Source organism: Wyeomyia smithii, chromosome 3 (genome assembly GCF_029784165.1).
Source record: "Wyeomyia smithii strain HCP4-BCI-WySm-NY-G18 chromosome 3, ASM2978416v1, whole genome shotgun sequence".
Lineage (NCBI taxonomy): Eukaryota > Metazoa > Arthropoda > Insecta > Diptera > Culicidae > Wyeomyia > Wyeomyia smithii.
In genome coordinates this window covers 28327958-28352861 of record NC_073696.1, presented here as the reverse complement: position 1 = coordinate 28352861, position 24904 = coordinate 28327958, and the positions used below count along the sequence as shown (strand labels likewise).

Genomic DNA, 24904 nt, shown 5'->3' with positions numbered 1-24904 from the left:
ACGACCGAAGATGAATGGGAAACTTTTAGTCTGCCATCAATATTTAAAAACTGCTTGCTTCAGCTGGGAAAACCAAACAAAACTGTCAAGAAAGTGACGAAAGTATACTGTTTACGACCCGCGCTCCGGGGAAGGAAACAACCGTGTGGACCGACATACATAAGTTAAACCTTTGTTTGATCTATGACGGGCGAGATGGAGAGAGAGAGCGAAGAAAAAAAGTTGCAAACTTTATAGTTATGTCACTTCCGCAGTGACTTCAACTTGTTGCAATGGAACGTGTTGACTCCGAATGTGCCGGCGCGGGGGATTTTGGATTCGGTTTTAAGTAATTTACATATATGGAACCGATGGAAACATGTTCACACGTCATTGGCGGCCTTGGAATATTGGAAAAACGTACCGACAATTGTGTCAGCACTTTGTAAAGTGAGAGTGATTTTTAGGTGATTTCGAACGATGATTTTGTACGATAATTTCATGCGTTGATTTTGTACGCTGGTTTCAAACGTTGATTTTGTGTAATGATTTCGTACGATGATTTCATACGATGACTTTTTATAGTGATTTCGTACGATGATTTCATGATACACTGGGGTCTTTTCTTAGGCGGTTGATTGTACCGCGTTGTAAAAATCCGCCTATAAAAAAACCGCGTAATTTTAAAAAATCGTGTAAGAAAACTCCATTCAATAATGAGATCCGATTAAAAATAATGGCACGTAACGCATAAACTTGAAAAATGATATAAAAATGGTAACGAAACACACAAAATATGTTTCTAGTGCTTCTAAAATGAAAATTCATTGAAGAACATGACAATAACTTTTTTATAATAATTTTGCCACATGATTAAGCTTTCGTTCCTTAATCGGAAGCTAATTGCAACGACCCTGGCTCGTATTGTTATACAATTATTAATGTGGTTTTGTTCCTTCTTCCCGAATCAACGGAAATTGCCTATTTTTTGATAATAATATTTGACGTCACACCCCGCGCAGAAATACCTTATGTTCCGTCACGTAGGATTTTGTCAATCGGTACATTTCAGCTTAATCCGAAAGAAAGTAAGCCTTCTGTTAAATGAAATGAAAACAGGTAGAGTGTAAGACCGGGACACGACCGTCTGCCGTTGTCCCCTAAAACAAGATCATTTGTAAAGAAAGCAGGAAAGATCTTGAAGAAAGATAGCGAACGGTTCTGCTAAGCATACGTTGGCGAAACATTTGGTTTCCTTGACAGAAGACCGCGAACGGCTCTGTCAATATGCTAGGTAAGAATGTATCAACAGATTATGCAATTCGTGGCGTAGAACTTCGCGCAGCATTCCGCTGTGACACAGTCATGTAAACTCAAATAGAATAAACATTTTATTATGAGCAAAACAGAAGTCGCCGGTTCAACGGTGTTGATGCTCTCGCATGCGTTCTACCGTACATGCGGTACTAGATTATAAGTTAAGAGCTTAAGGTAAATGGTAAACAGAGAGTGGAGAAAGCCTCTCTCTCTGAGTTACCTGCAGGGTATATTTAAGCAGTGATGTACAAAATAAAAGTTAATTATCATCAGCTCTAATCTGGTGTTTTAATCCCGCGCCAATTGCGCGTACAGGGATACCTAGAAGAGGAAGTCGCTGGTAGGATATACCCTACAAATATAATTAAAATATGCATTATTTAGATTAATAAAACAAAATATCTTATTGTCATGAACCATACGATTGATTTTTACTTTATTGGATTTACTTATACTAAACTTATTTAATACCGCGTAAAAATAATCTTTCAAATCGCGTGAAAATCATCCGCGTTATTGTAAAAAACCGTGTAAATATAATCCGCATTATTGTAAAATCGCGTAAAAAAAAGTCGCGTATAAAAAAACCGCATAAAAATATCCCGCGTAAAAAAAAGACCCCAGTGTGATATAATTTCGTGTAATGATTTCGTGCGATGATTCCGTACGATAATTTTGTGCGATGAATTCATTCGATGATTTTGTACGATGATTTTACACGATGATTTCGTGTTATGATTCGTGCGATGATATCGTACAAGGGTCTTGTGCGATGATTTTTTGCGATGTTTTCGTGCGATGATTTCGTATGATGATTTCGTAGTATGGTTTCTTACGATGATTGCGATGGTTTCGTACGATCATTCTGTGTGATGAATTCGTTCGATGATTTGACGACGACGATTTCGTACAATGGTCTTGTGTGATAATTTCGTGCGATGACTTTGTATGATTATTTTGTGCGAAGAATTCGTTCTATGACATCGTAGGATGGTTTTATACGATAAATTTATGCGATGATTTTGAACGATGATTTTGTGCGTTAATTTTGTGCGATAATACTATACAATGATTTTGTATTATGATTTCTTGTAATGATTTTGTGTGATGATTTCGTACGATGATTTATACGATGATTTTGTGCGATGATTTCGTGCGATGATGTTTTGCTATCATTTTGTACGATGATTATTTGCTATGATTTTTTACGATGATTGTGTGCGATATTTTTGTACGACGATCTCGTACAATGGTCTTACGCGATGATTTTTTGCGATGACTCCGTGCGATGATTTCGTGTGATGAATTCGTACGATAATCTCGTGCGATGATTTAGTGCCATAATTTTGTACGACGATTTCGTACAATGGTCTTGTGCAAGGATGGAAAAAATCACTCACTCGGAGAATCACTTCCGATTTTTTATCGCATGGAATTGTTTTGTTGATTTTTATTTATCAACAATGATACGCCTGCTTGGTTACAGAAATGCAAAAAAAACGTTAGTGATAATTTCAGGAGAATCAGTACTGAAAATTTTCGTTTCCTGAAGACGAAAATTCTCTTACCGATTTTTTTTCAGTTCAATAGTTTTAAGCTGCAATTTTTGCAATACATTCAACATTGAATCAACGACATAAAATGATGCCATACTCTTAAGATTTGTCTCACAATGATATAAAATTGGACTCATAAAGTATAGAAGGTATCAAAATAGTCACTCGGTAATTCTCTAATGTATTTCTTGGTTGAAACCTCCAAACTATAAGGCAATGCTAATCTTAATCTTGCATGTACTTTATGTAGGATAGCGAACGGTTTCATCAGTGGTTTTCTTCGGCACGTTTTCTACAGAGATCATATGCAGGAACCTGCCGAAAAAACCACTTCTGAAGCCCTATATTACATGAAAGCTTGCATGTAACATACTTGAATACATGCTTTCCGGAAATCTGTTTGTTGCGCCCCGGCCTCAACACCAGTATCTAAATTCCTATTTCTAGAAGACAACACCCCGTAGAGCATCCAGCTTTCATTTTTGCTTACATATTTCAAAAGAAGAAAATTAGCTTCTCGGTTTGAGCGTGTAGTACCTATCTACATGTGTAAAAAAAATCGAAAGCGCGAAACCAAACAAACAAATCAAAGTAATCGCGAGTGAAAATTTTCCACCACATAGCCTTCTGAAATTATCGAAAGCGATAGAAAATCAGTTTGGACTACTGATTAATTATCAATTGAACGATTTTTCTCATCCTTGGTCTTGTGTGATGATTTTTTGCGCTGTTTCATGTTTCATGCGATGAATTCGTACGATCTTGTGCGTTGATTCCTTGTGTTGACTTCATGAGATGATTTCGTGCGATGGTTTTGTGCGATTATTCCCTACGATGATTTCGTACGGTGGTCTTGTGCGATGATTTTTTGCTATGATTTTGTACTTTTTGCTGATTTTTTTAATGATATCATGCAATGATTTTGAACGGCGATTACGTAAAATGGTCTTGTGCGATTATTTTTTTGCGATGATTTCATACGATGTTTCATACTATGATTTCGTCTGATCATTTCGTGCGATGAATTTGTAAAACGATTTTTTATGATGATTTGGAGCGATGAAATCGTAGAATAATCTCGTGCGGTGACTCCATGCGATGATTTCGTGCGATGATTTTGTTCGACGATTTCGTACGGTGATATTGTGCGAAGGTTTTTACGATGATTTCGCGCGATGAGTTCGTTTTTTGATTTAGTGCGATGATTTCATATAACGGTCTTGTGCGATGATTTCGTGCCATGATCTTTTGCGATGATTTCGTGCCACGATCTTTTGCGATGTTTTTACGATGATTTCGAACGCTGATATCATGATCATGATTGCAGGCGATGACTCGTTGATTTTGTACTGCTTTCGTGCGATGATATTGCACGATGAATTTATACGATGATATCGTGCGATGAAATCGTACGATGATTATATACTATGATTTTAGACAATGATTCAATACGATAATTTCGTGCGATGATTTCTTGCGATGTTTTTGTATGATGATTTCGTGCAATGATTTTTTCGTCGATTTCGTACGAGTTTTTGTGCGATGATTTCGTTCGATGATTTTTCGCTATGATTTTGTACCAAGATTTTTTGCTATAATTTTTAACGATTATTTCTTGCGACGATTTTGTGTGATTAGTTCGTGCAATGATTACGTACGATGATTTTGCTCGTTAATTTTGTACGATGATTGCATGCGATGATGTTGTATGACGATTTCATACAATAATTTCGTGATTTCGTGCGATGTTTCACAGATAATTTCACGTGATGAATCAATATCATTTCATGCGATGACCTAATAATTTTTGGTGCGATGGTTTTGTGCAATGGTTTTTGCGATGATTTTGTACGATTATTTTATATGATGATTTTGTACGACGACTTTGTAAGGTTGTCTTGTGCGATGATCTCGTTTGATGATTTTGTGATGATTTCGTGCGAGGATTTTGTGTAATGATTCCGTTCGATGATTTCGTTCAATGATTCCGTGCGACGATTTCGCGCGATGATTTTGTACAATGATTCGGTACGATGATTTCGTGTGATGATTACGTGCGATGATTTTATACGTTGAATGCGTACGAAGATTTCTTACGGTGATTTTATACGATGATTTCGTACGATGATTTCGTGGATCATTTCGTACGATGATTTTAAACAACGATTCCGTACGTTGGACTTGTGTGATGATTTCGTGATATTTTGCTATGATTTTTGGCTATGATTTTATTTGATTATTTCCTGCGATGATTTTGTATGAAGATTTCTTGCGGTAATTTCGTACTATGATTTCGCGCGATGAATTTGTTCGATGATTTTGTACGACGATTTTGTGTTATGATATCGTACAATGGTTATGTGAGTGATGAATTTTTGCGGCGTTTTCGCACGATGTTTTCCAGCGATGATTTGTTGCGATGATTTTGTAAGACTATTTCGTACGATGATTTCTTGTCAATATTTAGTACGATGAATATGTACGACGATTCCATACGGTTGTTTTGAGCGATGATTTCTTGCGATTACTTTTTTGCTATGATTTGGTGCGATGATTTTTGCGATAATTTCGTGCGATGTTTCATACTATGATTTCGTGTGATGATTTCATGCGATGATATTATAGGACGATTTTGTGCGATGAATTCGTACGATAATCTCCTGCACTGATTTTGTATGACAATTTCGTACAATGGTCTTGCGTGATGATTTTTTGCGATGAATCCGTGCGATGTTTCATACTATAATTTCGTGGGATGATTTTATACAATGATTTTATACGAAGATTTCGCACGATAATTTCGTGCGATGAATTCGCACGATAAGCTCGTGAAATGACTCCATGCGAAGATTTTGAACGAAAATTTTGTGCGATTATTCCGCACGATGATTTCGTGCTATTATTTCGTACGGTGTTCTCGTGCGATGATTTCTTGCGAAAATTTTGTACAATGATTTTATACGATAATTTCTTGCGATGATTTTGTACGACGACTTTGTAAGTATTTCGTACAATCGTCTTGTGCGATGATTTTTTGCGATTATGCCGTGCGATGTTGCATAATATGATTTAGTGTTATGATTTCGTGCGATTTTTTGTACGACGATTTCATACAATGGTCTTGTGCGATGATTTTTTGCGATGATTCCATGCGATGTTTCTTAGTATGATTTCGTGTGATGATTTCGTGCGATGAACTCGTACGATAATCTCGTGCGATAATTTTGTGTGATGATTTCATGCGATAATTTTGTGCGATTATTTCGTACGATGATTTCTTGCTTTGATGTTTAGCTATGGTTTTTACGATGATTTTGTACGACGATTTCGTACAATGGTCTTGTGCGATGATTTTTTGCGATGATTCCGTGCGATGTTTCATACTATGATTTCATGTGATGATTATGTACGACGATTTCGTACGGTGATCTTGTGCGAAGCTTTGTGCGATGAATTTATACAATGATTTCACGCGATGATTTTTTACGACGACTTTGTAAGGTATCCATGTGCGATGATTTTGTACGATGATGCTCTATGATGATTTAGTACGACTGTTTCATGTGATGATTTCTTGCGATGATTTCGTACGATGATTACGTGCGATGAATTCGTTTGATGATTTTGTGCGATGAGTTCGTTTTATGATTTGGTGCGATGATTTCATATAATAGTCTTGTGCGATGATTTCGTGCAATGATCTTTTGCGATGTTTTTGTACGATAATTTCGTGCACTGATATCATGATGATGGTTTCGTGCGATGATATTGCACGATGATTTTATACAATGATATCGTGCGATGAATTCGTACGACGATTTTACACGGTGATTTTATACGATGTGTCTATACGATGATTTCTTGCGATGATTTTGTATGTTGATTTCGTGTAATTATTCCGTGCGATGATTTTGTACGTCGATTTCGTACGGTTATTTTGGGCGATGATTTTTCGCTATGATTTTGTAGTAAGATTTTTTGCTATGGTTCTATACTACTCTTCTTGCGACGATTTTGTGTGATTAGTTCGTTGCGATGATGACGTACGATGATTTTGTACGATGATTGCGTGTGATGATTTTACGATATTTTCAACGATGATTTGTTACGATGAATTTTTATGATGATGATGATAATGCCGATGATTATGAAGAATCGTATAATCCTAATCTTAATAAAAAATATATAAACTAGGACCAATACCTGTAGAAGAAAACACCTCCTTGTGGTCTGCTTCTATCATTTACAGTAAAATTTGTCTACATAGGGAAGAAAACTCGCGTAAAAATTTGTGTTAATAAATAACGTTATTTGAGAAAACGTCGTTAGAAAGCGTTGTTCGAAAGTCAACTGAAAAACTTCACGATTTTTTGAAAAAATAAACTGCGTTATTTTGAATTACGCTGTGTAAAAATCTCGTTTTTTTTAAAATCGCACTTGCACAAACATTTGAAAACTGTACAAACACCTTATTGAAGTGTGCTACTGTCATATATAGAGAGGTAATTTTCCACGGGGAAAACCGCATAGAAAAATTGCCTTATTTTGAAGCATCGTCGTATAAAAAAGCGTAAAAAACAATTAAAAAGCACGTGATAAAAATAAAACGTCGTAAAAAGTAAGTTGTTTAGAAAATCGTTGTAAAAGACGACGTTATTTGAAAAATATCATAATAAACGGGTTATTTTAAAAATCGTCGTCAAAACTGTGTAAAAAGACCTTACTGTACTCTTATCAAATATTTGATCAGTTCTGGCTGTTTTCCAGAAAACGGAATTTTAACTTTAAAATGGCAAATTTTCGGCCTCAGAATATCATCCCGGCTCCGAAATTACTTTTATGAATGGTATTTGGCATTGTTGTCAACTCTGATTTGTCAAAATTTGTGTTCAAAACATGATTCAACAATTTTCAATAGTACAACAGTAAGCATCATAATAAAACAACTTTGGTTAATTTTCCAATCGATTGCTGCAAAAATGAAGGCAATCCGAAGGAAACTGACTGAGTTATTAGCATTGAAATGTGGACAATTTCCGTTACGCTCTCGATGTTTTCGACATTTCCACCTAAACCCTTATCCCAGAGTATTGCCGTAGGACGTAATAATACGTCAAAATTCATCCAAGCAACAAACTTTTAAATGGTTTTGTTACTTACCACCAAGCACATTCTTGGATATCTCAAATTTAATAACTCCAGTGGTTTCGAATAATTCCACAGTGCAACTAATTACAGGTGCAAACCATCCGATAAAAGCCTATAACCTGGTTAGGAGTAAAATGGAAAAAAAAATTTCTATGATTTTTTCCCCTCAACACCGGCTGCCAAAGTCGCGCGAGAAAGTTTCACATCTGTGTCTCGCGTTTGAAGTACCTACCCCCGTTGGTATAATTTTCCACAGCCTCTCATCAGCATTTTCGCAGCCCTTGGAAATTAGCAGTGGGTGCCATTTTTTTTTTGCTTCCCATGAACCTACGAGGTAATTGTTCACGCAGTGAACGAGAAAATCAAAACATGACTGGATACACGACACTAGGAAAATGTTGTGATTACGCTAGGAACACAAAGCGAGCTTGAAAGTCTGAAGTCTGCACTGAAGATACAGTCTTCAGCCGTGCATGAAGTGGGTGTTTGATAGTCTTATAATTGCTCGTAATTAGCACCTAATCGGTTGTATAACACAGCACCAAACCCGTTATGCAAGCGCCGATAATGTTTCAGCCTGCAGGATAATTAGCCTTTAAGATCGAAAAAAAAAACGCTAAAGCTGTAAAGTTCACTGTAATAAGACTGCAAGGATGAAGGAAAAAAAAGGATGTAGCTTTTTGCTTTATAAGATTTTGAAGATGCTTGCCCTTCAAAAAGATTTATTCTAGAAAAAGAAAAAAATAGTCAATGAGATAACTTGGACACTTAAAACCGATACATAATTAATACTGCTTGACTTCAGTTGCTCATATAGTTAACCACATCTTATTTATTTATGTTATGTATGTGCAGTATGTGTATTTACCTTGATTGGCTTGTGTTTTATTCAAGTATATTTATACAGTTATCCGTACGCTACCTATAGTTAACATGCTCTAAATTTATGCAGCATTTCCACTTTCCGGGTATTGGTTGGTAGTTTCAATTTACTTGAGCCCTTTTAAATGTACTTATCCTTAGAAATCCAAACTTTTTATTAACACTACTATACTTCAGGGTCGCCAAACAGTCAGTAGAGTTATTCAAATCGACTGAAACATCCAGCCGTACTTTTCTTTTTTTTCGTTTCACGGCAGGAAGCGATGCTATTCATGGATATTGATGTTATACTGAGAGCGTCTGAGAAGTCCATCCAGATGACGTGAAAGGGGCGTTGGTGGTGGTGGTGGAAGAAAGGCTGGTGGTTTACCCCAAAAATCTAATGTTGGTGAAGATTGCCTTAGCCGGCCGCTTCCGGTTACAAAAGTTGATTGTTTTCTGGTGATTTCCGATGCGGTTCTCGTGCAGTCCAACCAGTAACTTGAAGACGTCATCCCGGCTGGGTACGCACAGATAGCGCGCGTCGGCGTCATACCTGATGGGAAGTTGGGATAAAAACATAAATAAAATTCTTACGAAATGTTACGTGAGAAATTGAACCTAGATAGAAGATAAATATCAATCGGTTTGATTGGATTTCTTTTTTCTAGGAAACAAACTTTCAATTTTCCCAATTAGATTTTTTCGACAAAATACTCACGTCCTGCTCCTCGCGTTTTGTCTCTTCCACGGGTATCTCCGGTAGTAGCGGCCGGACCGTTTGTTACTACTGCCCGAAAACTGCTGCAGCTGATCTGTAACCACCCCGGACTCGTTGCTTAGCTCAGTGTCATCACCCATGCCTCCGTGCGTAGATTCGTCCTCCGCCGATGAGGCACCGGAGCCGCCGGCATCTTCGACGTACACGATAGGCAGCGGACCCTGGGGCAGTTGTTCCAGCATCTTCATAAGTAGGTTTGATTTGATTTCGATGTCCTCCTCCTGCTTTATCTGTTCCAGCCGCTCCCGTATCAAATCGATGCTTTCGATGGTGTCGTGCCTTGGCCTAGGGGGTAGAGCATCACCCGATTCTGGGGCCGGTTCTGCTAGTGGTGGTGAACCACCGTAGAATCGATTGTTGTCAATTTCATTTTCCAGCTCGGATGATGCTAAGCTAAATTCTTCCGGTTGCTTGTCTGCTGTTTGCACAGGAAAGAGGAAAGAAAATCCGCCTACGAAATCAATGATTGTTGCCATTTATTCTTCAGTCAGTTTGGGAAAACAACCCCAAATATATTTTATGCAGTGGTATTGGTTTTCAGCGGGTACAAATCCAGCACAACATAGACATCTCAAATGTTGCAATTAGTCAGCAAATGATGTCTTCATACGATTTGGTAAAATATCATACTCTAGAGGTCGTGCCTAAGTCACGTGGCAATTAAGAGGAAGGGTTTTTTTTTTTGAGTTTTAAGTTTTAAAGTCATGAATTATTATTTTTTGTTACTGACTTACCGTTGAAGAGGTACTTCAGTGAAAACAGAGAGATGCTTTCGATTAGTTAGCATACACAAATCTTTGAAGCAGTGTCACTAAAAAGGTATAATTTATTGGAGTGAGGATGACAAAATTGACTTTCTGGTTGACCACTTGTTGATACAAAGTAATTTTTTTTCAGAAAGTTGTTGGTATCGACAGTACAGGAAATATACAATATTCTAATACTCTGTAAAACGTTGATTTATGGATTTTTTTCTACTTGTTTTATAAGTTCACTGTTGTGATTAGCATTCTTCTAAGAACTTTTGTTTTTGGAATGATGACAAACAATGTATCGGTTAGAGCATGAAACTTTGATAATATGAAAGACATAATTTTTTTTATTGAAAATTATTGCGTTCATTTTTTTGGAAAGCACTGACATGTGGTAGAATCCCTTCACCAGCAAAGAAACACTTGTTAGCAGAATGTTTTAGAAGACGAAAAATGAACATATTTTGAAGTAGAATACTTCTCTCAGGAAGTTCGGCTACATAGGGATGTGAAATGAAAATCTAAAACCGAAAAAAGTGAAAAATATGTCCAATTTCAAATGCTAATAAATCGGTTAATATTCAATGGATTTCCTTGGTTCTTGTAGCAATAGATTGGAAAATCTTGTAAGATTCTTCCCAAAAGAAGATAATTGTAATTTTGTTATTCACACTATTGTACTATCGAAAATAGTGAAGCCTTGTCAAAACGAAAAATTCGACCTCTGATTGGTCGTTATATGCTTGCTTCCCAAGCACGGTCGACAGGATCATATAACTTGCAATTGAAAACATGCTATTTGGCCTATATAAGAGCTTGTTTCAGCCGGAGCCGCTCATAATAGTTCTAGACAGCGACAACAGCAGTCGTCCTTCCTTAGCAGCAGCACTAGCTCTGTGGTTGGTCACCACGTCTCAGGAGCAGCGCGGTTTTTCTCAGCGTGTGTCGCCAGACAGCCATTATTCCCCCCGTGTTGGGGCAGCATGTGGATTGCCATCAGGAAATCCAATTTCGGAAATCAAAATGCCTTTTTTAAGGCAAATAAACAAGTCATTGAAAGTTAATAATTTTTGTCAACGCAAGCAAGCATTCTGTGTTGCATCCAAGCAATTCAAATTTGTCGCACCCGTCTAATTTACTGAATGTGAAATAGCTTCCACAGTGCATGTTGTCCGTGTATCTTAATTCCCCCAATGTTAGGGCAGCTCAAAGGTTGTAATTAGCAAACGATTTTGAACCGCAACATGCTTTTTTCAAGGCAAATAAAAAAAATAATTGAAGGTTAGTAATTTTCTGGCATCAACACAAGCAGACATTCTGTGCGGGATGCAATCAAATTCTGTTGTAGTTGTCTAATTTTTACTTTCACTTTATTCAGTAAACCCCCCACTGTAGGGGCAGCGCAAAGGCTGCGATCAGCATAACCGACATTGAATAATAAACTGCCCTGTTAGTACGCATTCACAAAAGCAGTTAGTTCGACTATGCAGAGCTAATATTAAGTCGATTCAATCAATCAGCATAAACAGAATTTCGTCGTCTCCCAGCTGCCAAGTTGCAACATGATGCAACACGCAACAGCGAGCAAACGGAATCGCTTGATGTTACAAACCGCAATAAGATACGGGTTAAAACCGTTGCGTGTGTGAGAGCACCATCGGTGTTTATTCGCTGGATACACTATCTACTGTCTACTGAACGCAATAATCTGCTTACATGCGACACGGGGACGGGAACATTTTCTTCAACCAAGCTGCGCAACACGACACAAAACATGTTGTTTTGTTGCTTCAATGAGAGTGCTATCGGTCCGGCTCGACAAGAAATCATTTTTCTGCATCCGTGCTACGAAACTGAGGAAAAACTTTAGAAACTGAAAAAAGAGGTGGAGCTTATCAAATGATCGCTCTGAGCCGGAATGAAGTCACACATATTTTTAAAGTTATATCATTCCACCACGTACGAAAAATAATTCATCGAAGCCGATTAGTCGAAGCCGCTCATAATAGTTCTGAACAGCGACGACAGCAGTCCTCCCTTAGCAGCGGCGGGAGCGAGCAGTGGGTACGAGCATGGCTGCGGATAAGCGTAGCAGTTTCAGCGGATCTCACCATCGATAGCAGCAGGGCCAGCAGATGCAGGTACAGCGGATACCAATGGCGGCCACAACTGTGGCATGGCTACCCGAGTAAAGTTGAACAACAAAACGATAACATGATGTGATGTCTTGTTATCAAGTAAGCCAAATCCTATAACATGATATTCCATATTTAGATAACAGAGAACAACAAAATGAATCCAAAAATCACAATAAGGTTGTATGCAAAGCCACGACCGCAAGGTTGAAGTAGAATACTTTTACAAGAAAGATAATCTGGCTGCTTGCGTGTCAGTCATTTTTTCTAGTAAATAAACGTTGACCGTTCATTGGCAGTATTGTAATTTCTTTTTGTCTGATATTTTGAATGAAGTTCATTGGATATTTTTAAATTTCGTGCAAATGAGAAGTTGAAGTGCTGCCGAATTGTAATATGCACATTTAATACGACATCATTAAACGGGAACGGAACAAAGGCTACGGTTATGCAGAACGCGAATGCCGGCGCGATGCGATTCGCCTTACCGTGGTGAAATGTACAGCTCTTTTTAAGGCGAAGTAGAGCAATACATTTCAACAGATTTCGTCTTGCCGAATCGCATCGCGCCGTTATTTGCGTTCTGCATGACCGTAGCCAAACACTAAGCGACGCAAACACGTAATAATAGTCAGAGTATTCATGTAGATGAAGATAATTAACTTTGGATTATAGCGCAAAACGAGAAATATTAACTCTTCAAATAATCATTTGTGTTCTTCAAATTTCAGTTGTTCAATTTAATATCCGATGAAATGTTTGTTTATTATCTGATGAAGCTCTTATATAGGCCAAATGATGCATTCCCAATTTACTAGGTCCATAACTCTGCCGACCGTGCTTGGGAAAGCGCGGTATAACGACCAATCAGAGGTCGAATTTTGTTTTGACAAGGCTTAAGAGTTTTCAACAGTACAATAGTTCGAATGATAAAATTGCAATTTAATGCATTTGGTAGGAATCTTAGAAGATTTTCTAATCGATTGCTGCAAAAACGAAGGAAATCCAACGAAAACTAACCGATTTATTAGCATTTGAAATTTTTCTCACTTTTTTCAGTTTTAGATTTTCATTTTACATCGCAATGTAGCCGAACTTCCTGAGAGAAGTATTCTAATTCAAAATTAAATCTTCATTTATTCATTTGTTGTCCTTATAAGGACAATTGTTCAATTTATCATAGGATGTAGTGTTTATCTTACATCTCTGTGTTACCTTGATAGTGAGGACTAAGGCGCACGGTCAACACAATGAGAAAGGTGTTTTCACATTGAAAACTAGACACGGCTTTGCTGGAGTAAGTGTTGGCAAATGCATCTACCGCTAATACCACCGCTATCATACGAAAGCGCGTCGTTTCATGTGGGGAACATCAACAACGAAAAATGACGCGCGTCTCAGCATAACCCGAACTGTTTCGCCGTGCTGCTCCCATTTACCTTTACATCGGCCTCAGGGAAGTACCGGCTGCATCTGCATCTACCGCTGAGGCTGTCACTATACTGCTATTGGTATCAAAAGCTATTAACTCTTCAAATAAGTGTGTTATTTGTTCTCAAAAGAACAATTGTTCAATTCAAAATCGGATTAACGCAATCGCATCTCTGTAATATTACCGACAATGATATTCTTCTGAACAAACTGATACAACTGTCCCATTAGGCCTCTGCCATAATAGACGCGAAAAGTGACGCGAACCGATTCGCTCGGCTGTAGGTTAATGTACAGCCATCAGTAGAGCTGTACATCAACCTACGGCCGAGCGGGATGAAAATAGGAATGAATTATTTTACGTACGTGGTGGAATGATATAACTTGAAAAATATGTGTGACTTCATTCTGATTCAGAACGATCATTTGATACGCTCCACCTCTTTTTTCAGTTTCTAAAGTTTTTCCTCAGTTTCGTAACACGGATGCACAAAAATGATTTCTTGTGAACATTCTGTCGAGCCGGACCGATAGCACTCTCATTGAAGCAACAAAATAACATGTTTTGTGTCGTGTTGCGCAGCTACGTTGAAGAAAATGTTCCCGTCCCCGTGTCGCATGTAAGCAGATTATTGCGTTCAGTAGACAGTAGATAGTGTATCCAGCGAATAAACACCGATGGTGCTCTCACACACGCAACGGTTTTAACCCGTATCTTATTGCGGTTTGTAACATCAAGCGATTTCGTTAGCTCGCTGTTGCGTGTTGCATCATGTGACAACTTGGCAGCTGGGAGACGACGAAATTCTGTTTACGCTGATTGATTGAATCGTCTTCATATTAGCTCTGCATAGTCGAACTAACTTCATTTGTGAATGCGTTCTAACAGGGCAGTTCATTATTCAATGTCGGTTATGCTGATCGCAGCGTTTGCGCTGCCCCTACAGTGGAGGGTTTACTAAATAAAGTAAAAAATAGACAACTACAACAGAATTTGATTGCATCCCGCACAGAATGTCTGCTTGTGTTGATGCCAGAAAATTATCAACCTTCAATTATTTTTTTATTTGCCTTCAAAAAAGCATTTTGCTGTTCAAAATCGGTTGCTAATTACAACCTTTGTGCTGCCCTAACATTGGGGAAATTAAGATACACGGACAACATGCACTGTGGAAGCTATTTCACATTCAGTAAATAAGACGGGTGCGACAAATTTAAATTGCTAGGATGCAACACAGAATGCTTGCTTGCGTTGACAAAAATTAGCAACTTTCAATGACTTGTTTAGTTGCCTTCAAAAAGGCATTTTGATTTCCAAAATTGGATTTCCTGATGGCAATCTTCATGCTGCCCCAACACGGGGGGAATAATGGCTGTCTGGCGACACACGCTGAGAAGAACCGCGCTGCTCCTGAGACGTGGTGACCAACCACAGAGCTAGTGCTGCTGCTGAGAAGGACGACTGCTGTTGTCGCTGTCTAGAACTATTATGAGCGGCTCCGGCTGAAACAGGCTCTAATATAGACCAAATAGCATGTTTTCAATTGCAAGGTATATGATCCTGTCGACCGTGCTTGGGAAGCAAGCATATAACGACCAATCAGAGGTCGAATTTTTCGTTTTGAAAAGGCTTGACTATTTTCAATAGTACAATAGTGTGAATAACAAAATTACAATTATCTTATTTTAGGAAGAATCTTAGAAGATTTTCCAATCTATTGCTACAAGAACGAAGGAAATCCATCGAATACTAACCGATCTATTAGCATTTGAAATTGGACATATTTTTCACTTTTTTCGGTTTTAGATTTTCATTTCACATCCCTATGTAGCCGAACTTCCTGAGAGAAGTATTCTACTTCAGAATGCCATGATTTGTTATTCAGATGCCCTGAGGGCTGTTATCCTACTTTATTCGGGTACGGATAGCGTTGCAGTTGCTCAGCAGTTGGGCCAGCGTATAGCGGCCACAACTGTGGCATGGCTATGCATAGCGTGGCTGTTGCAGCGGGTATATCGATAGTAGCAGGGTCAGCTGATGCAACGACACTCCCTTCACTAAAATTCTGTTTCAGTGTGGTACAGTCCCCCCACGATTATGGATCACTTAAGAAGATGTATGAATTCAAAAAATCATTTCTGACCAATTTTATTGTTTATAAGTAATCTATAAATGTTTTCAGTCACAGAGATATGTAATCTTTCACTTCATTGAGTATTTCTTTCCATGTTTTGTGAATATTTCTCAGAGAGTATGTTTATTTCATAACTCACCAAATACACAATTATGGACCACTTTTGAGAGCGGTCTAATTATGAGACATTTCGCATCATATTATGGAACACCATAATAAAAACAGCTTTTGGCAACGAATTCATTCAATAAACCTTATTCAAATTATGTAATTTGAAGAAATAACATATTTCAAATCGTATTAAAGATCCCGCATGGCCTGGCCACATTTTATGTGCCTTTTGAGGTTGCAGTTAGATCGAGAGTCCACGTCTGTCACTCCCGAAGATAGCAATGAACCATTGTATACGGTACATCATAACAGTTTCCCGCTTTACGTAGCTTTCCTGTCCCTCGTGCCTTGGAAATCTAGAGAAACATTTCAAAAGGTCCTATCTGACATCGATGCTAATCAGAGAAAAATGACCTTGAAGTTTTGTAGATCTTTTTCAAATGCCAATTTCTACAGAAATAAAATTTTATCTTTTTTATGGTCTTAAGTGTAAAGAAAGAATGTTGTCTGCACCTCCAATGCTTTTTCTAACGTTTAAAATCCTTTTTCCAGGTTTTATTGATGGTTTTGTTACATAGGACCTATGTTGTTTTCCTTATCACATAGGACCTTTCTGATTGGTCTCTTAGTAAATATTAGCGACACATTGGACCTTTGATTTAATGGCTCCAAAGGCTTAATACGAACTAATATATTTTTATGATTGAGGTATGATATTCGAATTCGAAATTTATTTTCATAAAAACATTTTTTAGCTTTTTTATGATTTTTTTTTATTTGACCAACATTATTCTAACATAATCTTATTCTGTGTGGATCAAAATAAATAGGAATCCAGTACCCACTTAATCATGAAGGCAGGCGGGGTCAGTGAAGAGGTCTATGAAATGACCGCAAAAAATGAAGTGGGGAATCAAATAGAAATTAAAAATGTTAAACTCAATCAAGAAAGGAAATGTGATATGTCATGCGATGTGAAAATATCTAATACAGTTTCTTTAAAAAAAAAACTAACAAGAAACGGAAACAACTCAACCATTTTATGGTATATTTATTTTTATTTATTATAATTAATTCAAGGAAATTTAATTATGAACATTATTTTAATTATTTATTGCTGCTCATCATTGTCTTCAGGATCCAGATCAGCCTCAAAGTGGTCAGGTATGTTATTTTTAGCCCTTCTGCCTCTTTTGGCAGGAACTAATGTCTTTAAAAATGTAGCATAGTACTCTTTTTGTTTGACATGAGGCATGAGTTTTCTTAAGTCTTCTAGTTTCGCGCTTGGTAGTTCCAGAGGTTCACATGCTTTTGGCTTTAAACCTACTGTACCTACATTAGGTGCCAAATCAGGAAGAATTCGAATCTTATCAAATGTCACATCATTGATATTTTCTTTAAGTTCGACAAATCCCGGGAATTCAGTCGAAAATTTAAAAACCATCGTGTTTCTCAAGCGGAACGGCTTATCTGCGAAAGTGTTTTTTGGAAGTTTGTATCTTTGTTCCAAACATTTCAAATTGAGAATTTGTGTTTGTTCCAGTTCAACTACGTTGAATGGTACTCTTCGGCGGATATTTCCTATAAGAATTGCCCAATCATGAGGAATTTCTATGTTCATTGTATTCTTCTTCTTCGCTTTCTCAATGGCCCCGTGGATTGTGTCGACTTCCATATGCGAATGTCCACTCGCCATAAACTTATGGAAGATTTGTAGTTTCCGCCCACTTTCCGCAACGGTTTCGATGAAGTACGCTAATAAGAAGATTATCGTTCGGTTGTTGTTTTGGCCAGAGCATCGATCGCTGTAATATATTACCGTTTCAACGGTAGCTGGCAACTTATTTAGGTCGTGGAGTAGGCAAGAACCTATTTCTTGGGACCCCCTTCGGCCCTTCGTTTCATCCCATAAGAAACAATCCGCTGAGTTAACGTAAAGGGCTGATCGCGACGTGAACGATGACAATGACATGGTTGAGGATATCGACCACTAACGACAGAAGCTTGATCAGCACGGCCACGGTCTATTCTGCTTGACGTAAAGGACTGATTGCGGCGTGATCATGATGAAGAGGAAAACGATTACGGTGCGATAGACCTGACAAAATCGTGTTATAGAGAAAATTAGTATGCCATCCAAACATGATAGAAACTTTCGCATAAAATTTTACCACATATAAAAGAAGGACCATGGGGTGTTGAACGTCTATTCTCTAGGCTGTTGGAGTGGTGACACCGACTACCGATAGCAGAGACTTGGAAAGAAGGGCCAGGACGAGGTGAACCTCCGTCAGTAGAACGGTAGTGGCATGGTCGGGGATAGTATTGACTGTCGAATGACGAATTAACATCTGAAATTGGTTTTTTAGTTTGAAAATTTAGGTAAATTTTCACAGAAATTATGGCATTAAACTTTACCTTCACACAAATGGCCATAAAAGATTTCCATTTGATTTATATTTCTTGGACTTCGGCTGGCGTTATCTGCGGCATCTAGCATAACAAAATATACAAAATTACTCAAAGAATTCCAAAATAATTCTTCAACTTCCCGAGATTAGACGAAACGGATTCCATTTTCTGGTTTTTTCACTACGTTTTACGGATAAAAAAAAACATTCACTCAGTATTGCAATATTGAATCTTCGAGGTCCAAACTGTTTCTGTCAAAGTTTTCGTTTGAATAACATATTGGCCTACTAGTAGGTGAAAAGGTCCAATCAGAAAGCTGTGCGATATTGTAATACTTTTCAAATTGGACGTTTTTTTCGCACACTCAGAAATTTTTATAGTAATCAAAAACCAATTTTTTTTCAATAAGCTTAAAGACAAGAAGCTCTTTTAAACGAATACGCATAAATTGAGTTTTGTTTACAAATGTCAGATAGGACCTTTTGAAATGTTCCTCGAGAAATAATATTTTTCAAAGGCTCAGCACTGTTTAGCTTCCGTTTAGAGCTCAATAGAAGTTGAGAGGGTGTTTGAGTTGGTGAAAATCACATTTGAATCGGAGTGATCCATATTTATAGAGAACTATCTTGTCTCGGTCCCTATTATGGAACACTTAGAAAATAACTAGTTTTTACAGAAAAATCGTTATCAACCATCAATATTTTGATAAATCGTGCAGAACTTACCTTGATCTTTGTGTATGAGTTATTTTTTGCACGAGAATTAGCGATTATATGACATACGAACCTTATGAATGATGAGCGTGCTACTTACGCTGATTGAGAAAAACGACAAATATTTTGATAGATTCTGGAAGACAATATTTCACGCCTATAAAAAACACATCAATCTAGAAATAAAAATGATGTTTTCTCTGTTTAAAGCTAGCAAAGATGGCATATTTCACTGCAAAAATGTTACATGCCTTCGAACCGCTAGTTTAACTGAGTTAAATAACATGAGCCACAAAAGTGATCCGTAATTGTGGGAGTTCCATAATTGTGGGGGGAGTGTAGAGGGAAGCATCAGCAGCAGGCTTGCATGAAGTGAATACATCAGCCAGCAACTTTCCCATTAGGCCTCTGCCATAGTAGACCCGAAAAGCGGCGCGAACCGATTCGCTCGGCCGTAGGTTAATGTACAGCTCTACTGATGGCTGTACATTAACCTACAGCCGAGCGAATCGGTTCGCGTCGCTTTTCGCGTCTATTATGGCAGAGGCCTAATGGGAAAGTTGTATCATATTGTTCAGAAGAATATTATTTTCGGTAATATTACAGAGATGCGATTGCGTAAATCCGATTTTGAATTGAACAATTGTTTTTTTGAGAACAAATAAAACACTTATTTGAAGAGTTAATAGCTTTTGGTACCAATAGCAGTGTAGTGACAGCCTCAGCGGTAGATGCAGATGCAGCCGGTACTTCCCTGAGGCCGACGTAAAGGTAAATGGGAGCAGTACGGCGAAACAGTTCGGGTTATGCTTAGTCGCGCGTCATTTTTCGTTGTTGATATTCCCCACATGAAACGACGCGCTTTCGTATGATAGCGGTGGTATTAGCGGTAGATGCATTTGCCAACACTTACTCCAGTAAAGCCGTGTCTAGTTTTCAATGTGAAAACACCTTTCTCATTGTGTTGACCGTGCGCCTTAGTCCTCACTGTCAAGGTAACACAGAGATGTAAGATAAACACTACATCCTATGATAAATTGAACAATTGTCCTAATGAGGACAACAAATGAATTAATGAAGATTTAATTTTGAATTGGAATACTTCTCTCAGGAAGTTCGGCTACATAGGGATGTGAAATGAAAATCTAAAACTGAAAAGAGTGAGAAAAATTTCAAATGCTAATAAATCGGTTAGTTTTCGATGGATTTCCTTCGTTTTTGCAGCAATCGATTAGAAAATCTTCTAAGATTCCTACCAAATGCATGAAATTGCAATTTTATCATTCGAACTATTGTAATATTGAAAACTCTTAAGCCTTGTCAAAAAACAAAATTCGACCTCTGATTGGTCGTTATACCGCGCTTTCCCAAGCACGGTCGGCAGAGTTATGGACCTAGTAAATTGGGAATGCATCATTTGGCCTATATAAGAGCTTCATCAGAGAATGAACAAACATTTCATCGGATATTGAATTGAACAACTGAAATTTGAAGAACACAAATGATTACTTGAAGAGTTAATATTTTCTCGTTTTGCGCTATAATCCAAAGTTAATTATCTTCATCTACATGCATACTCTGATTATTATTACGTGTTTGCGTCGCTTAGTGTTTGGCTACGGTCATGCAGAACGCAAATAACGGCGCGATGCGATTCGGCAAGACGAATTCTGTTGAAATGTAGAGCTCTACTTCGCCTTAAAAAGAGCTGTACATTTCACCACGGTAAGGCGAATCGCATCGCGCCGGCATTCGCGTTATGCATAACAGTAGCCTTTGTACCATTCCCGTTTAATGATGTCGTATTAAATGTGCATATTACAATTCGGCAGCACTTCAACTTCTCATTTGCACAAAATTTAAAAATATTCAATGAACTTCATTAAGAATATCAGACAAAAAGAAAATACAATACTGCCAATGAACGGTCAACGTTTATTTACTAGAAAAAATGACTGACACGCAAGCAGCCGGGTTATCTTTCTTGTAAAAGTATTCTACTTCAACTTTGCGGTCGTGGCTTTGCATTTAACCTTCTTGTGATTTTTTAAATTTTAAATCATCAACAAAATAAGTCAAACCTTAATTTTTCAAAAAAGTAGGAGGTTGTATCCAAGACACGACTGCATAAATGACGTAGAACTACGTACACTGTTAACTAATGCATTGAGTGTTTCATTACCCTAGTAACACAACTGGTTTTATCAAAGTTTTATAGCACTTTTTTGGCTGTATTGAGCGTCATAAAACTTTGATAAAACCAATATTTTTACTTGGGAAATGAGTTATAATGTCTCCTAATGAAGGGTTGTGAATTTTGTGAACCGGATTCGGCATTGTTAGCAGAACGTGCCGAGTTAAAAGCCACACAGCACACACGCACAAATCATACCATATCATAGACACCCACACATCATACCATATCATACAGACACATATAATACACACACATATCATACACACACATATCATAAACACACACATATCAAACACACACATATCATACACACACACAAACACACATCATTCCATATCATACACACACATCTCACAAATCAAATATCACATGCTACAGCTATCAACACACGCTAAAGCGCTCCTCACACTGCTTCCGGGCCGGGTCCGTGTTCTCTCCGGGATTTTAATGCATTCACACTGCCTCCGTGTTTGAACCGTGCTCTGGCTGAGATCCGACTGTCCGGCACAAATCCGGCCCGGTCTCGGCACTGAAGCAGCGTGCATAGCGCTTAAAGCTTTCCGCACACGGTATAGATATGCACATACGCTATATATACATACACGCTGGATAGCGTTAGCTTCCTAGACTACTTGGAGGTGCTGGTCTCGTAAAATTTCTGGCTGTATTCACCCAACTATATCTGAATTGGATTACCACTGGTGGGGTCCAACCCAGATCGAAGGGTAGCCGAACTAAACGAGGAACTGCAGCTGCCCACTGCCAACGCCGTTGCCACCGTCGCTGCTACCAACGGTTTCCACCGCCACTGTTACTGCCGCTGCCACCGCCGGGGGAACGGCAAGCCGACGCCACTCGCGTGAACCATTGCATCGGCCTAATTCGATGCTGCAATCCACTGCCGCTATAATCCTATTGCCACCGTTGGCCTAAAGAATGTGACTAAAGGCCCAGATACACACACGTCGTAATGACGCCTTCTCTATACAAAGCAGAAGGATATGGAGAAGGCGTCATTACGCCGTGTGTGTAACTGGGCCTTAACTCGATCAAAAACACCTTTTTATAACCAAAGAATGCTCTGACATAGGCCCCGCCTTTTTGTTGAGTTTTACTATTCTTTAATCTTTTTCGGCAAAATACAACAATTCGGATTTAATTTTTGTATCCAGCGGAAAAACACCGATGTTGCTCTCACACACGCAACGATATAACCCGTATCGTGTTGCAGCTGGGAAGGTCAAGCGATTTTTTTGCTCGCTGTTGCGTGTTACATATCGTGTTGGAACTCTGTGACTGGGAGACGACAATATTCTGAATCCAGTAAAAATTATTGCTGAGAAGTTGAATCAATCGCCTTTGTTAAGGCGCTCTAACATTTGAATGAAGTGTAATTTTTTCATATTTTCGTGCAACGAGCAGCTGTTGAAAGGTTTCCGGCCTTTTATTCACGCATGAAAATTCCTTTATGTATCACTGATTAAACAGAATGAGAAAGCATTTGTTTCCGAATTCTAGCGCTCGAGACCTTTTCAAAAAATCATTTATCTTCAATTACTCGTAATTTACCTTGATAAATGTAGTTTGCTGTTAAGGTGAAACCTCATTGAATCCAAAAATGGCCGATTTCGAATCACCACTTCGAATTTTCGAAAGCACAAGACTCGGAAATAGTGAATGCGTTCCCTGTGAAAATGCTATTTTATGTTTGCTGTGGTAAAGCAAACATAAAATAGAATTTTCATAGGGAACGCAATGAGTATTTCTGAGTCTTGTGCTTTTGAAAATTCGAAGTGGTGACTCGAAGTCGGCCATTTTTGGATTCAATGAGGTTCCACCTTAAAAATCGGATATGCTGAACGCAACCTTTGTGCTGCCCACAGTGGGGTAATAAGTTTCCACACATAGTAAATTTAGGCTAGCTGGATAGCACAGCATGCTGTTGTTTGCCAAAATAAGACCAAGCTTCATCGTGGGGAAGAAAGCCTAAGCCTTCAACCGGCAATCCGAAACGTTTGTTGCTACCGCGCTGCCGCTCTGATATGTGACCAACCGGCAAATGACTTTTTCAAGCCGAAAGTAAATTCGGCAAACTAGCTGATACTGGCGCAAACTGCTACGCTACGGCTAACTAGGTATGTCGATCTTTTTAGGGGAAAGCCAGCAAACGACCAATCAGAGGACGTTATTTTTATTTCAACAAGGCTTGACAATTTGCAATAGTGCAATAGTTCGCAGAATCAAACAACATTTTTCTGCATTTGGGCAGATGCGAGTATAATTTTCCAATCGATTGCTGCAAGAATGGAGGAAATCGGTTGAAAACCAATTGACCTATAAGCATTTGAAAAGGGACAAATTTCGTCCCAGTTTTTCAGTTTGCATCCCTGTGTAGTTCTACGTCAAAAAAAAAAAAAAATTTTTTAAATTCAAGATATTTTTCCCAACCGAGGAAAAACTGGTGATTTAACCTGGGAACTGGGATTTAACCGAAAAACTACGATTAAAGAAAGGGGAAGAGGCCAAAGATTGGCCTGTGCATCGATTTGTGAAGCTATGAGAAGCACTCCATCAAAAGCCCTAGATGCAATACTTCACCTTCTTCCACTTCATCAAGTGGTTCGACTAGAAGCGGAAAACAGTGCTCTAAGGCTAAATCGACAGTGCAACCTAAAAAAAGGAGATCAAACAGGACACCTGAGAATACTGAAAGATTTTCAAATAAATAATCTAATAAAAAGTAAGGAGGATTGGCTGGAGAGGAAACCAAATTTCGAAATTCCTTACAGAACAGTAGAGATAGAACGCGAAAGTTGGCAACAGGGTGGACCCACAATTCGGGATGGTTCACTGTGCTTCTACACAGACGGTTCTAAAATGAATGGTTCCGCGGGAATTAAGAAATTTTTTCCCATGGGACACTGGCCAACAGTTTTCCAGGCGGAAATATACGCGATAAAAGAGTGCACGAATACGTGTCTGGAAAGAAATTATCGACATGCAAATATTGGCATTTTCTGTGATAGTCAGGCAGCACTTAAAGCCCTGAATTCTTCTTTCTGCCACTCTAAACTAGTGTGGGAATGCATACTGTCGCTCCGAAAGTTAGCCATGAAAAACCAGGTGAACTTATACTGGGTCCTGGTCATTGTGGAATCGAAGTAAACCAGAAGGACGACTTACTAGCCAAACAAGGGTCATCTACTAACTTTGCTGGCCCAGAACCCTTCTGTGGAATCTCCCCGAGTGCTCTAAAAGCTGAACTCGGTGAATGGGAGAAAGCGACCATCAAAGCAAACTGGGATGTCATAAGCGGATTACGACAATCGAAAAGATTCATAGAGCCAAATCGCGAGAAGAGCCTCGTGCTGCTCAG

General features: G+C 38.5%; 1 protein-coding gene across 3 annotated transcripts in view; it reads right to left on the bottom strand.

Moving 5' to 3' along the window:
* Window positions 1–8673: 8673 nt before the first annotated feature.
* The window catches only part of LOC129731180 (uncharacterized), a 61428-nt gene continuing 45197 nt past the window's right edge, over window positions 8674–24904 (bottom strand). Inside the window, exons 3-4 of one of the 3 annotated variants that reach the window (XM_055690987.1) lie at window positions 9583–10093; window positions 8674–9417 (exon numbers count right to left, since the gene is read on the bottom strand). In XM_055690987.1, the coding sequence (XP_055546962.1) occupies window positions 9249–9417; window positions 9583–10093 (680 nt within the window). In that variant the 3' untranslated portion in view covers window positions 8674–9248. The remainder of the gene's footprint in view (window positions 9418–9582; window positions 10094–24904) is intronic. The other 2 variants (XM_055690988.1, XM_055690989.1) reach the window with 2 other exon arrangements.